Raw genomic sequence first — 14,117 nt, 5'->3', positions numbered from 1 at the left:
TATGCAGTTCAACTTTTATATACACTTTTTAGTAAATTATTATACACTTCTAAAAATATTTCAGTTTGTTTAGCTTCTTCAACCTTCACCAAGATAGATAGATAGATAGATAGATAGATAGATAGATAGATAGATAGATAGATAGATAGATAGATAGATAGATAGATATTTTATTTGTGTGTGTGTGTGTGTTGTATCTTGTTACTGACCATTCTGCTAAAACACAAGAATTTCAAATGATTATTCCCAAATTATTTATCAATAAATTCTATCTATCTATCTATCTATCTATCTATCTATCTATCTATCTATCTATCTATCTATCTATCTATCTATCTATCTATCTGTCTGTCTGTCTGTCTGTCCAAATTAACCCTAGGTTGAATGTTCTTTGAGAGATGGCTGTATTAAGGACATTCTAATTAAAATTTTTAATTATTTATTATAACTATTTCTAATTATAACTTTAAAAATAAAGTTTGTATAAAAGTAGCCAATCAAATCTTTCCCCTCCTTCCACATTCATTATGCTTGAGTTTTGTCCACACGCTGCTCAGGCCCAAGCCTTCTCAGCCTTCGACCTACATGTCTGAACATGTAAGGACATGTCTCTGGGTTTTTACATGAATTGTGTAAGGCACTATTTGACACAGTGTGGTGTGAATAACAGGTGGTGAGAAAGAACCATGTGAGGACAAGCTGTTTTTTTACTGGAAAGCACCACATCTGGTGGCACCACAGTAAGTACATGCATGGTGCTTTGTGTGTGCAGTTATGTTTGTATATTTAAGCAGGAGCTCATACTGTATGTGTTCATGCTAACTGATGAGTGTGTGCTTTTTGTTAAGTCTTTGCCAGGTATGCATTTGCTTGTCATTGCCTGTGGGTACAAACACTGAATACAGACTCTCATAAATGATTTATATATTTAAACAGCTCTAAATAGCAGACCATATGTGCACCATCCCTAAATCACGTGGCTTCATTTGTCTTTTAACCCTATGTGTGTGGTCAACACAGGTCAATGACGAATATTATCTGCTAGAGTGCTTTAAATGCCATTTAAATATTTAAATGCTGTTACACTGAAAAGTCAGTAAAATGCATTGTTAGATTTTTGTTTCTCTACAAGTACAAACATGAGAATGCACTTGTGAAAATCTCTAGTTTAATGAAGCACTGTTTTGTGAAAGCAGGGTCTCACACACACACACACACACACACACACACACACACACACACAGAGTGAGAGAGAGAGAGAGAGAGAGAGAGAGAGAGAGAGAGAGAGAGAGAGAGAGAGAGAAACTCACCTTCCCGCCCCAGTGACTGCTTGGGTACAATATCCTCTCCAGACAGAGTAACGTAGCAACTCTGCCAAAACCCTCCTTCTATTAGGAAGATTGGAGCTATCAAAGGTTGTCACTCAGCATGGCTTTGTAGGCTTTAGGCACTGAGCCCTTGAAGCTGAAAGCACAGATTGTCACACACTCCCTCTGTCTGGGTTCAGTTTATCACACACTGACCCTGGTGGTTCCTTAGGTGCAACCATAATAACAATAACAGCTTTAACAGTCTGTTTCCAGAGAGTCTAGTACACCACTGTAAAAAAGCTGATTGTTAATTTTACAGTCATTTACTGGAACACAAGGTCACCAATGAAGTACAATAAACAACTTATTTACAGCAGTGTACCATAAAATCTTACATAGTAAAAAATAATCCAGTACATTTGTTCATTTGGCTGTTGAATCTGGCACAGGATCCAACTGCAGAAGGTTGGTACAGTACTGCTGGAACTTTCTAATCTGCAACTTTAAGCTGTAACCAATGAGCTGCCACAACTTGCTTGCATTGATTAAACCACCTCTATCACTGAATGCGCTAAAAGGTTGTAGTGACTCAGTGGAAGCAGTTGTGCTACTTTTAGTGGCCCATTGCCACTTTGTGTTACAGAAGGTTCAGATCCCTGCAGTGTCTGTCTACTGTTCCTGCCATCTCAACTACGTTTTTGTATCAGTTCTACATATTTACTATTTACCAAGTTGTATCATACGATTGACAACTTTTCTTACTCAATGCATTGTTTGCTTTCAGGTCTCTTACGGGATCAATAAAGTCCCTGCTTATCTTCTTGCTAACCTTCAAAGGTTTTACTGTAGCTGTCATGTCTGTGTCGTAAGGTTTCTCCTCCTTCAGATCAATCTCAGTCCTGGGCATGTCTTACCCAAAAAGGATGGTTTAACCATATAGGCTAATACTAGACATTGCTAATATCCTGTTCATGTTTAACATACATATAACACCGATGTTACTGATGTTATATGTTATGAATCCTCTTGACCAGCATTGTTAACTGCCCTGAACAGCTCAGAGTTTTCTTTTCCAAGACACAACTGATCAACTTAATCAATTAAACCATGTGTTAATCCCTCCTTCTTTTTTTTTTTGAAAAATATGTATTTAAGAGTTTATAACATTTTACATAATAGTGTTATATAGCATAGAATACAATAAAGGCACTACTTAAACCTTGTCATTGTGAGTTATACGAGGAAGAAGGATAATAGAAAAATACAGAGAAAAATGGAGAAATCCATCCTGAATGATATTAATCTTTAAATGCAATCTTCAGTGGTTTTTCGAGATCTATTTTGTAATTAAATTCTGAGTTGTCTTCAATCTGCACAATGCCATGTGACTGCCTGCAGAAAGTGGTGCCAGTGGGAATCAGCCCCTGTGTCATTTCTATCTAAAGAGTGATGCAGCGTTATCTTAGCACTTAATTCTCTCTAGTTCTCTTGTGCTCTCATCTCTAAACTCCTCTCAAAAGCAGCTTTGCTAGGAGCGAACAGTGAAACCACATATGACTGAAATTGTTTTTCTGCATAACAACTAGATGTTTCTTCTATTCATCATTGTAACTGTGTTAGTAGCGTCCCCGTGTGTGGCACACAGGACCACTAACTTGTCCCAGGAATAACCGAAGTACAGCACAAAGTATCAAATTAGCACCCGATTTTTTTGTTGGAAGTCTTGCGGATATCTTTTAGAACTATTAAATGAGTTTTATTTTAGAGCCAGGATATGGTTCACCATTCGTTAAACTCTCTGTGTACGAGTGTTTAATCTTCATGAGAGTTTCAGGGTTGGTTTGAGCTGTGTGTGTGTGTGTGTGTGTGTGTGTGTGTGTGTGTGTGTGTGTGTGTGTGTGTGCGTGCGTGCGTGTGTGTGTGTGTGTGAGAGATAAAAATGACTACATGTGATGCCAGTGAAAGGGCCTAGTGTGGTGACATGGTAGCTCCCTAACAGCAGGTGCATAAGAGGTTAAACCAGGACAGTCCTCAGAGCACAGCGGCATGCAAATGGAATTTGTTTCGGAGCTGATTTATGTAGTAACATCAAACCTGACTGTAGTATAGGAGCTCGAGAGGCCACGAGCTTAATCAGGCCACAAATACAAAAGAAAAACTGTAGTGATGTTGAGTGTACATGGGTACGTGTAATCCTTTACAGAGAGCATGTATTTGTGCTCAGCCTTCTGTGAGTACTAGGCTTCTTGCCTTTGCCTCCGCCTTCCCTGCGTAATTCTCCATCTCCCTTTTCCTTTTTTCCTCCCTCCCTCCCAGTGTGTGTAGCTTGGGCGTTGTGCCAAGTGGAGTGTGTTTTTTGAATGAATACCTGATGAGGCTGCTGAGGCTGACTGGGGGAGGAGGAGCTGCATTCAGTAGTGCACTGAGCATGTGTGTGCGTACGTGTGTGTGCGTGTGTGTGTAGAGTGAGTGAGTAAGAGAGAGCGAGAGAGAGAGAGAGAGAGAGAGAGAGATTGGGAGTGAGGCACTGTGTTTGCCTTGCATAACATACTCCGTATCTCTTGTACGCAAGGGCTTCAAGTGAGACAGCCCAGACAAGGGGACTTCCTTTATGCTTACTCCTCCAGGGCCACTGCAGAAGGGAGGAGAGGGGAAGCAGAGGCAAGAGGAGAGGAAGGAGAGCAAGGGGACATGGAGGTGAATATATGACGAGAGGATTGTGGATCTGACTTTGTATCTGTGTTAAAGGCGGATAAAGGATGGATGGTGAGGAATAGGTTTATTTGCACTTGTATGCTACACCGTGCAAGGCGGGAGAGAGAGAGAGAGCGAGAGCGAGTCAGAGTGAGGGAGCTGTTTTCTCCACTATCCAGAGGTAAGGCTCCTGACAAAGGAATCTTCATCATGACACCTTATAGTGTTGCCTAGTTTTACTCGAGCTCTAGTGTAGCCCATGGAACGATTAGATACATTTTCATATTTTACATTTGTGTGCATTTTGCAGAATGCGTGCATTGTGCAATGCTGTGATACTTTCCTCACTCAGAGAGAGAGAGAGAGAGAGAGAGAGAGAGAGAGAGAGAGAGATTGAATATGTTCAGAATAGCAGTCTGTATTCATTGTAAAGCAGCAACAGCACTGTTTGGATTCATGTCTAGCTTAGGACTCCCCAGCCCGCCTCTTAAAGGGGCAGGTTCCTTTATGAAAGGGTGGCAATGTGCAGAGAATAGTTGCTTAAGGGCATTGTCTGGCAAAACATAGCAAACTCCATGATTATTATTAACACTTTTCTTTGCAGTGTTGCATTTGAAAGTGGTTGGGGTCATACAGAAACGTAGCACTTGATTCCACTTTGTCTGCTTTTTTGGGGATGACATCATGTTTTAGGGCCCTGTGACTGTAACAGTGTTAGATCTTCAATGTAAATTAAATGTATGGAGTAACTGTAATTGAAAAATCAGGTAAACACCGAATGGTTAATTTATTTTGTGTTGTGTGGCAAAATAATAAATTTGCATATGAATTAGCATAGTTAAAACTGTGCTTTGGCCTTTGGCTTGTCCCTATGTATTCATTAATTTGATTTTGAAAGCAGCGTGTGTGTGTGTGTGTGTGTGTGTGTGTGTGTGTGTGTGTGTGTGTGTGTGTGTGTGTGTGTGTGTGTGTGCGAGCATGCTAAGAACTACAGGGAGGTGTGAAGGAGTTACGATGGGGGCCTGGGCAAGCTATCTGCAACAGGGCAGCAGTGTGTGATGTCTGATGTAGTCAGAGCTGAAGTGATACTGCAGTGCTAATCTCTTTGACTTGGTGACCAGCCTATGCATGTGTATTTATATGTGTGAACATATGTGTGTTTGTGTGTGTAAGAGAGAGAAAGAGAGATAGGGAGAGAGAGAGAGAGAGAGAGAGAGAGAGAGAGAGAGAGAGAGAGAGAAGTAATCGGGTGAGCAAGATAGAGTTTAAGTCAATGCAGTTAACATCTAGGTAAGACACAACAATATAACAATATGTTTATAAAAACAGAAGAAGTTAATTTGCTTCCATAAAATAAATTATTTATTTAATAATGTTGAAAACTGCCATAAATGACCATAATGAGCATAACATAGTAATGTGTTAAACATTCACACATAGTACATATGCTTATTTGTGTTGGTGCTGAAGTAATTAGCTGCTTGCTGTATGCATGTTGTGTGTTCATCATTATTGTTAAAATGATTAGTGTTTATAGCATCTGGCTGTGTGTAGAGAAAGAAAGATTTCAGCAGTTCTTGGCTCCTGCTTTGTTTATGTATTTGTAATATTCAACGAGAATCACCGTGTTTAGTGTTACTTTTTTGTCTGGGGAGGCTGAAGAGGAGGTACATTAGGTCGTCAGGTTCAAAGTGAGGGTTTATTATTTTGTGATTCTTTTTCTGATCAAGGTACAGCAAGGTACAGCAGTATGGGAGACAATTCCAGACGATTCCACATGAGGACTTCAGTAACAGCAAGAAGCACCAGTGACTAATTTGAGTTGCACCATAACACAAGATATAAAAAGACAACACTTTTTAGAATAATGGGCTTTCTGTCAGAGAATACCAACTAAAAAACAAGCCCAAACCGATCCAGTGTAGTGGCACATAGGAATCAAAGAGTGAAAGAAAATGAAGTCCAACCAGGAGCGTAGTAATGAGTGCCTGCCTCCAAAGAAGAGAGAGATCCTTGCACTTGAGGAGCGGCAAGTGCTGGTAGCATCAACTGTGAATGAGAGCCAAAGTGGTGAGAACCTGGCATGGCTTGCTAGTGTAGCCAGCATGGCTAACATGGCCACTGTTCCCAATCTAGTTCCATCACATAGCAACAGTACTGAAGTTAGCAGCCCATCACCATCAACCAAAGCTCTCACTATAGTGACAGAGTATCCATTTTCCACCTCTACCTCCAATAGCGCTTTGTCATCATATACAAGCTCAACACCTGCAGGAGGTCTCTCTGGAACCACAATAACAGCCAACCCGGCTGTCCTCTCCTCCAACCTTTCTCAAGCAGCAGGATCCATCCAGCCCACCCAGCTGCCACATAATTTACAAATCATTGGACCCTACACCAGTTATTTCTCCTCCCAGATAGTGCCAGCTGCAGCAAGTCCGACCCAGTCACGTAGACCCACCCAGGAGGTTTATGCTACCACAGCTGTCATTCCACAAGCTTCTAACGGAAACCCACAGAAGCAGCATGTGATTTCATCCCTACCTAGTGTAGCTCACACTACCAGCCAGTGCATTCAGGTAGAGGGCACCCCAGTTGGCTTGCCAGTCATTTCCCCACCTTCACAAGTACCCCTTCAGCTTCACACTCATTCAACAGTTCTTGCCCCTCATGGCTTGACCCTTGCTCCATCACATGGGGTTCTTGTGCATTATACTGATGGACTCATCACAAAACAACCTGAACCCCAAAGCAGAGATCTGCAAAATGGTGCTCTGGGAGAGGTCACAGTGGTCAAACACACCACCAGCATTGTGAAGGGAATTTCTAACAAACCAGAAAGTGATGATGGCCAAAGGCAGATTCAGAACCTGGCTCTCCCAGCCCAAACTCAAGTCTTGCTCCCTGCTGACTATGCTGCTCATGATAGTGCAGGACTTCAGACATCAGTTATGCTGGTATCAAGCAACCACCTGATGGCCAATAATAGCACGGAGCTTCAGAGTACCCCGGATAAAGAGCACACATCTCTGGCCCGAGTTGATCGAACAAGACTTTCATTGGGGAAGCCAGTCTCTAGAGTTTCCTCCATTTCTCTCCCATCATCAGACAGCATGACAGCATCTCTTGCTCCATCTCTCCCCCCTCACACTCTCCTGCATACATCTCCATCCGCCCCTACACAGGAGCTTTCTACAAATCTTTTCTCAAGCACACAGCTGCCTATTATTGGATACATTACTAGTACATCTGGGGCACCCCAGCAGGCTGTAGCCAGTTACCATAGCAACCTTCCACAGCATTTAGTGATCTCAGGCAGTCCCTCCCTCCTCATTCCTGTGAGCGCTAGTAACGTCAACACGTCTACTGAGTCAGAGGTTACTCGTTGCTTCATCCCCAGCATTTCTGCTACCAACGTACCGACAGGTGCCACAGGTCTGCCTCAGGCCTACATCACTGCAGCAACACCTACTGTTACAACCTCCATCTTACCAAATGGCAAAGAGGTCACAGGGCCTGAGGAACATCATGCTGCTGCTGGTGTACAAAATTCTACACAGGTGCAACTTCCTGTGCTTTCAGCAGGAGTAGTAGCACCTCCAGCTCCTGTGCTCCCTCCAACACCCGCAAGCCCACAGAATGCACCCCTAACTCAGTCATCAGCCCTGCCACCATACTTCATGAAGGGCTCTATCATCCAGCTGGCAGATGGAGAGCTTAAGCGGGTGGAAGACCTAAGGACAGAGGACTTCCTACAAAGTGCAGAAGTGAGCACAGAACTAAAAATTGACTCAAGCACAGTTGAACGGATAGACTCAAGCAGAACACCTGATGCAGTTATCATACAGTTCTCAGTCGGTGAACACAAAGCACAGGTGAGTTGTAATACTTTGTACAATTTTTTTTCCAGCCATCACATTATAATTACTTATTAGGCTACCTCTTTGTGTTGAAAGCAGGCACACTTTTTGTTTGAAACTTGACCCTTCCTGGATCACATTTTTACTTTTTCACTGCAGCTATATGGTGTTGTGACATGTGTGCCAGTGAACTAAATTGTGAAACCTTGATGTACTTAAACTTGGTACTTGGTCTAAACGAAACTATCACAAAACTACTTACACTGTGTAGTTTTAATACCAGAGTTATAACGAACTCTCCTGACATAAAAAGTATTGTTTTTTTTTTTTTTTACGCAATAATAGAATTGTCCTCGTGACTTGAAAATAAGCTATATGTCTTAATTTCATACATGACTGTTAGATAGCCAGTTTTTAAACATGTACTTACTGTAGGTCCAGCTCATATTTTCCTTCTCTGTAGGTATGTGTGGAAGTTCTGGTAGAGTACCCTTTCTTCGTGTTTGGTCAGGGATGGTCATCCTGCTGCCCAGACCGCACTACCCAGTTACTGGCTCTGTCATGTGCCAAATTATCTGTTGGTGATGTCTGCATCTCCCTCACCTTGAAGAGTCTGAGGAATGGTGCATTACAAAAAGACCAAACGTTTGGTCCTGTGAAGAATCTTAATAACGTTCATCATAAATCAGCCAAGACCAGTGGACAGACTGGAGAGCCACAAACTCTGAGGGAAGACCAGAGAGATCAGAACATTTTTGGATTAGAAGGGGAACAAAAGATTGATGGTCTTAATCTTAAGAGTACTAACTCTGGTAACAGTGCGATCATCTCAAAAAATGGAGAGGGGAAGGTTCATGGTGCAGGGAGTCGCAAGAGAAGGTGGTCCGCCCCAGAGAAAGGAGAGGTAGGGAAGTCACAGGAGAATGACCACCCTGGAACTCTGCCTCAACCTTTCTTCCTTTCACAGGAGTTAAAGGTCAGCATTGAGGGAAGGTCTAGCATGGGCACCTGAGGTATCGTGTTAGCCACCAAAACCGAGGAGGCTTTGATATTATAAGCAAAGAATCTTCTATACCAAGGATTATTGTGGTTTATTCAGTAACTTGAGGCGTTGGCTGGTGACAGCTGTTCCAAACTATGTAAGTTCTTCACTGGGCAAAATATGCAGACGTACAAGAATAACAGGATTATTATGGTTTCCTTCTCATGTCTTATTTTAGTTACTGTAACAGGAGCTACTTTTGCCTCACAGTATTTACAGGATATGTTTTTCTAATAAAATAAACAAATAATTTTTGGTGTTTGTCATGGGGCATACACATGAATATGTGGGGTACTTATTTTTGTAGTTAAATCTGCCATTTTCTGTTTTTGACACTTTGTTCTATGTTCATGTAAATTGTAGCATAATTGTATGTCAGTCATAATCAATGAGTCAAACACTTATAGACCAGTAGGCTGGAGAGATTGGTAAATAGTGTGACCTGCTGTGACAGATTTTCCCCAGAAATATTATTTAAAGGTATGTTGCTAAGATCTGCTTTATACTTTATTAAGATAATCTATATCGGTTATGATAAATATTGCTAATATAATTAGCGTGAAAAACAACTACCATAAAAAAATAGATATAAAACTGTCAATTAACAATGACCATTCTGTCTGTTCCTGATTGAGCAGGATTGAATAGGAGTCCTAGGTGTGATATTACGATGAGTGAATTTTGTTAACCAAATGTGGTCCGATTATTGGGGACAAAACTGGACTTTAACACTGAATGTTAAGGATTATACATATTTTTTACCAATATTTTAATGAAATACACCAGAATTTAATTAGTCTAAATGTTCTAGATATGCAATATTATGATTATTTACATACCTCAAACATGACACAAGGCTGTTTCAGGTTCTGTTCAGAATCTGGGCTCTTTAAAACCACGTCCAAAATCCATGTTCATGTTCATACGTTGGATATGTGCAGGTGAATTCTCACTCAGCCTTTGAATATTAGCACTTTACTGAAGGCAATGGATGATTAAAACGCTCACCTCTGCTTTGTTGCCTAGGCAACAGCCATTTGCACAACGTCGATTTTAGAATAATGTTAGCTGTCCTGTGTGTTTTAATCCCATTTAAAACAAATTACAACCCATCACGCTGATGTTTTTTTGTTGTTTTTTTTTTAAATCCGTTTGAAATTGAGTTGGGGTCCGTAAAAGCATTGCGTTATTAAAGTTCTAGTGGGGTTGGAATTTAAGCAACTGGATTTCTGTGTACAAAATTACACACAATTGTGTAATATATTGTGTATATACAATATATTCTGTTTAGGAATACATTGATAACACTTAACAATATATTCCATTTCCATTGGGGTAATGACTCTCTCTAGGGATCCTGTTTAACACCTTACTGTAACACTTTACAATAACAGTCCATAAATAATCCTACACTAATAAGTGAACTAATATTTACATGAACATGAACTAATGATGAGTTAAAGCCAGGTACTAATCCCATACTATGGAAGAGTTAACCTTAACTACGTATGACGTGAGTCTGAATGAGCGTGTTTCATTTACTTTACCTTTATATCATAATTGATACACTAACTAACAGACGATTCTTAAGGTTGTTGTCATTCACACATTTCATAAGACTGTTAAGTCGTAGTTAAGGTTAGTTCTTTGTAGTGTGTGATTAGTACCTGGCTTTAACTCATCCTTAGTTTAAGTTTAAGTATTAATTCAGGTATTAGTGCATGAACATCCCACTTGACTATAATGTCCACAAATAAGCACAATGTTATTATGTGTATTAATGCTTTCCTAATAATTTGTTAATTCATGCACTAAATCATTAGCTCAAGTTTTTACATTATAACAGCCACATATTGTTCATAAATGAACAAATTTTAATTATGGTATTAGTCAGATGTTTACATATTGTCAGTTAGTTATTGTCATGCCTTATCCTGCAGAATTAGATATGATTATTTACAGACTGAAGGGTGTGTGTGTGTGTGTGTGTGTGTGTGTGTGTGTGTGTGTGTGAGTGTGAGTGTGTGCGTGTGTGTGTGAGTGTGTGCGTGTGTGTGTGAGTGTGTGTGTGTGTGTGTGTGTGTGTGAGTGTGTGTGTGTAACTTTGAAGATTATCCCAAATTATAGACTACCATGTAAGTTTAAGACCCAATTTTGTTCTCCAGCACCTGTAATTCATGAGTAAAACTTTTTTTTGCATTGTTTATTGCAAAAGTTGTCACAAAAGTGTATTATTTTTCTATATAACCTCTGCAACAGCTGTACTGCAACTCTGTACTGCAACAGCTATGTAGATTCCTTTAAGGAAAAATCTTACTGTTTTCTAGATTTACCCTCATACATATCGTCATCATTGTCCGCTGTGGTATAAAGCAAACAGTTTTATCCTGCATCATGTCAATAAAGTGACTTGAATTTGTTTTTGTAAGCTGCAAAAGGTCCAAAGTTTATCTCAAATTATCTGAAATTTCGGTTAACACACATTGTGTACAAAATGATTAATAATATCTTTAATATCTTTATTCTTAATATCAAAGTCATCTTTATTAATGCTATAATTCATGGTTTTGATCATAACAGTAAGTTAACAGGATTTTAACACTTAACTATTAGGATTATTAACAGCTGGATATACAGTATATGACTCAGAGTCTAATGTATACGATTTGTGCATGTATTCATTCTTCACTTTATTATAAACAAAAGCATTACATTATTTTTTGTGGATCTTATAGTAGAGTGTTTGTGGCTATTGTACTGTTTGGGGCTCTTTTACTGGTTTAAATAGCCCAATATCACCTACAGGAAGTGTAAGAGTTCAGAGAAAAGGTCACTGAGAGGTCATCAGCTTGAGTGTGATGTGTGTAATTTAGATGAAATAATAAAACTTGTGTTTTTTCTTATATAGTGTACTGTGTAGTGGGTCAACCACATAGTTACCAAAAGGATTGATGTTTAAGCATCTCTTATTTTATTTTTAGTAACTACATACTCAGCTGGACTTAGCTGGGTGTGTTGTCTGCCACAAAGGCACAATGTACACAAACACACACAATTTTACTGGCTGTTTCATTCAAGAGGGCCCTACTATGATGACAAAGCTATACTTTGTATACCAGTAATTCAGATTTTTTGCTATTTGCACAAGTAGAAATATTAAAGTAGGTTTACAGAATGTATGTCTTTGCATTATCTCTGTGATTCGTCTTTATTATAATTTTTTTTATCTGGTGCACTCCTCACTAATTATGGGTTGGTAATCTCTCCAAAAAGGATGTGCGAGTAAACCGAAATGTCATCCACGTTTGTGTGTAAATGTGGGTGTAAGTGTGTGTGTGATGCTGTGTGTTTTTGTTTCTGTTATAACGGGAGTCTGAGAAAGCAATGCATGATTGCACATATCGGGGAGAGTTTACGCACTTTCTAAAATCTGTGTGTGTGTGTATGTGTGTGTGTGAGAGAGAGAGAGAGAGAGAGAGTGTGTGAGAGAGAGAGAGAGAGAGAGAGAGAGAGAGAGAGAGAGAGAGAGAGAGAGAGAGAGAGAGAGAGAGAGAAAGATTAACACAGTGTTTAAGGCAGAAATGGTCATTATATGGTCATGTGTAGTTCAAGTGTCTTATAATTCTGAAACTACCATTAAACACATTCCTAACCAATGGAACATAACGTCACTTTTCCTTGTTATTGCAGTTAAAGGATTGGTGCTATGACATTAGAATAGAAGCCAGCTACATCCACGTCTGTCTTTAGTCTCTTCTATGTGTTTTTCTCTTTTATTAACTGTACGGGCCGAGATATTTAATTTCATGGTGATTGTGTGAACTGTATCTATTATCCTCTTTATTAGTGACTTCACTAATCCTACTCTGGTCTCAGTGTACTACTGTAAATGTTTGTAAAACTATCAATATTCCACACTTCAGCCTGTCCAACAGCAATTCAGTGCACACCCACAGGGCATGCCACTTTATTACTAACATGGAGCTTTGTTTTATTTTGTTTTTATTATTTGAAGTAATCATTTTTAAGTATATATTTGTGTATAATATTTGTGTGTAATTCCTTCTTTGTAAAGCTTGCATGAAAAGACCTGACAATGAAGCTGTATCCATTAATCATTTCAGCAGTGATTTTACATTCCAGCAAAGATTTCATATCGAGATTCCAGATAATCAGAAGGAATTTGTTTTGACCTTCAAAAACGATGCTGAAGTACTCAGATCGAAGCAAGAGTGTCGACTTTTCACCACAAATCAGCATAATTAAGGCTCAGGTGAAGAGACTGGTCGAAGGACTTACATTAGTATCTAATAAAAGACATCATACAGACACTGCGATGTCCACTTTTGCCTTTCTGACAACAACTGATGTGTCCATGTTACACATCCAGAAGGACTCATAATAGCTGTTGAAAAATGTACAAAAACTTTGACTGGACACATGATTTAACTTTGTGATGCTTGCAATGACCAGGAAAAGCCTCAAGCAATAGCACCATGTCACAGTAAGAGCAGGAGACAGAAAGCTGTCCATTAGACATGTGGAGTCAGACAGCTGGACAAGTCATCAGCAGGACATGACACTCATCCTGCCTTCACCAGAGCTCTCACTGGTTCACTCAGACCTACTCACTATCACCTCCTGCTGGACAAAACATCCTTTGGGCAACTGTTATATCTTTATAATATCTATATTTATTCATTTTATTACCAAACCATCGATTTTACTGGATTTTGATTACAATGTACTGAGGGTAGATCCTTCAGTTCTGTGTAAAACCTCAAAACATAAAAAAGGGGATTTTTTTTAATTTCCGAAATAAAAGCAATGTGGTAAACTATTACTATTTGTGTGACTTGTGTAGCTGTGTAAAAAAAAAATCTTGTTTTTCTGACCTATTTATTTTGTAACTAACAAAAAGCAAATAAGAAAGAATTAAACCTCAGATGTTGTTGTGGTGTATCGTTGTAAATGATGCATCCAAGACTGTTCAGTGGATTTAGTGCTCTCTTTCATTTGGTGGTGCTTGAGTTTATTTTTTTCCTTTATTTTTTTTTTTTAATAAATAGTCTATGATTTGATTTGAAGGAAATATAGAGAAATGTGGGACTCCTGATTTTTTTTTTTTATGTCTGATTTAGAAATGACTTGTTGTACAGTATCCATTTAATGTCCCTGTATAATCTAATAAAATTCTGTGCAAGTTTTATT

At 39.3% G+C, this 14,117-nt stretch overlaps 1 protein-coding gene across 3 annotated transcripts; it reads left to right on the top strand.

Moving 5' to 3' along the window:
• Positions 1-586: 586 nt before the first annotated feature.
• On the top strand, positions 587-12,551 carry atxn1b (ataxin 1b). 3 transcript variants are annotated; one of them, XM_060870909.1, is made up of 3 exons: positions 587-740; positions 5,735-7,879; positions 8,328-12,551. In XM_060870909.1, exons 2-3 carry the CDS (start codon positions 5,960-5,962, stop codon positions 8,874-8,876), a joined length of 2,469 nt encoding a protein of 822 aa, XP_060726892.1. In that variant the 5' UTR covers positions 587-740; positions 5,735-5,959; the 3' UTR covers positions 8,877-12,551. The 3 variants fall into 3 exon arrangements, with proteins under 3 accessions (XP_060726892.1, XP_060726891.1, XP_060726890.1); XM_060870908.1 differs by lacking the exon at positions 587-740 and adding an exon at positions 3,800-4,007; XM_060870907.1 differs by lacking the exon at positions 587-740 and adding an exon at positions 3,800-4,185.
• The last annotated feature ends 1,566 nt before the right edge of the window (positions 12,552-14,117 follow it).

This window comes from Tachysurus vachellii, chromosome 5 (assembly GCF_030014155.1).
Source record: "Tachysurus vachellii isolate PV-2020 chromosome 5, HZAU_Pvac_v1, whole genome shotgun sequence".
Taxonomy (NCBI): domain Eukaryota; kingdom Metazoa; phylum Chordata; class Actinopteri; order Siluriformes; family Bagridae; genus Tachysurus; species Tachysurus vachellii.
The sequence above is the reverse complement of the archived record's forward strand: the minus strand, read 5'-3'. Positions and strand labels throughout refer to the sequence as shown.

What these genes read in the sequence shown, in the direction of transcription:
- atxn1b (XM_060870909.1), top strand. Translation starts at nt 5,960, where the DNA reads ATGAAGTCCAACCAGGAGCGTAGTAATGAGTGCCTGCCTCCAAAGAAG. An exon ending in TCGGTGAACACAAAGCACAG is followed by an intron (nt 7,880 to 8,327) that starts GTGAGTTGTAAT and finishes CCTTCTCTGTAG; the next exon opens with GTATGTGTGGAAGTTCTGGT.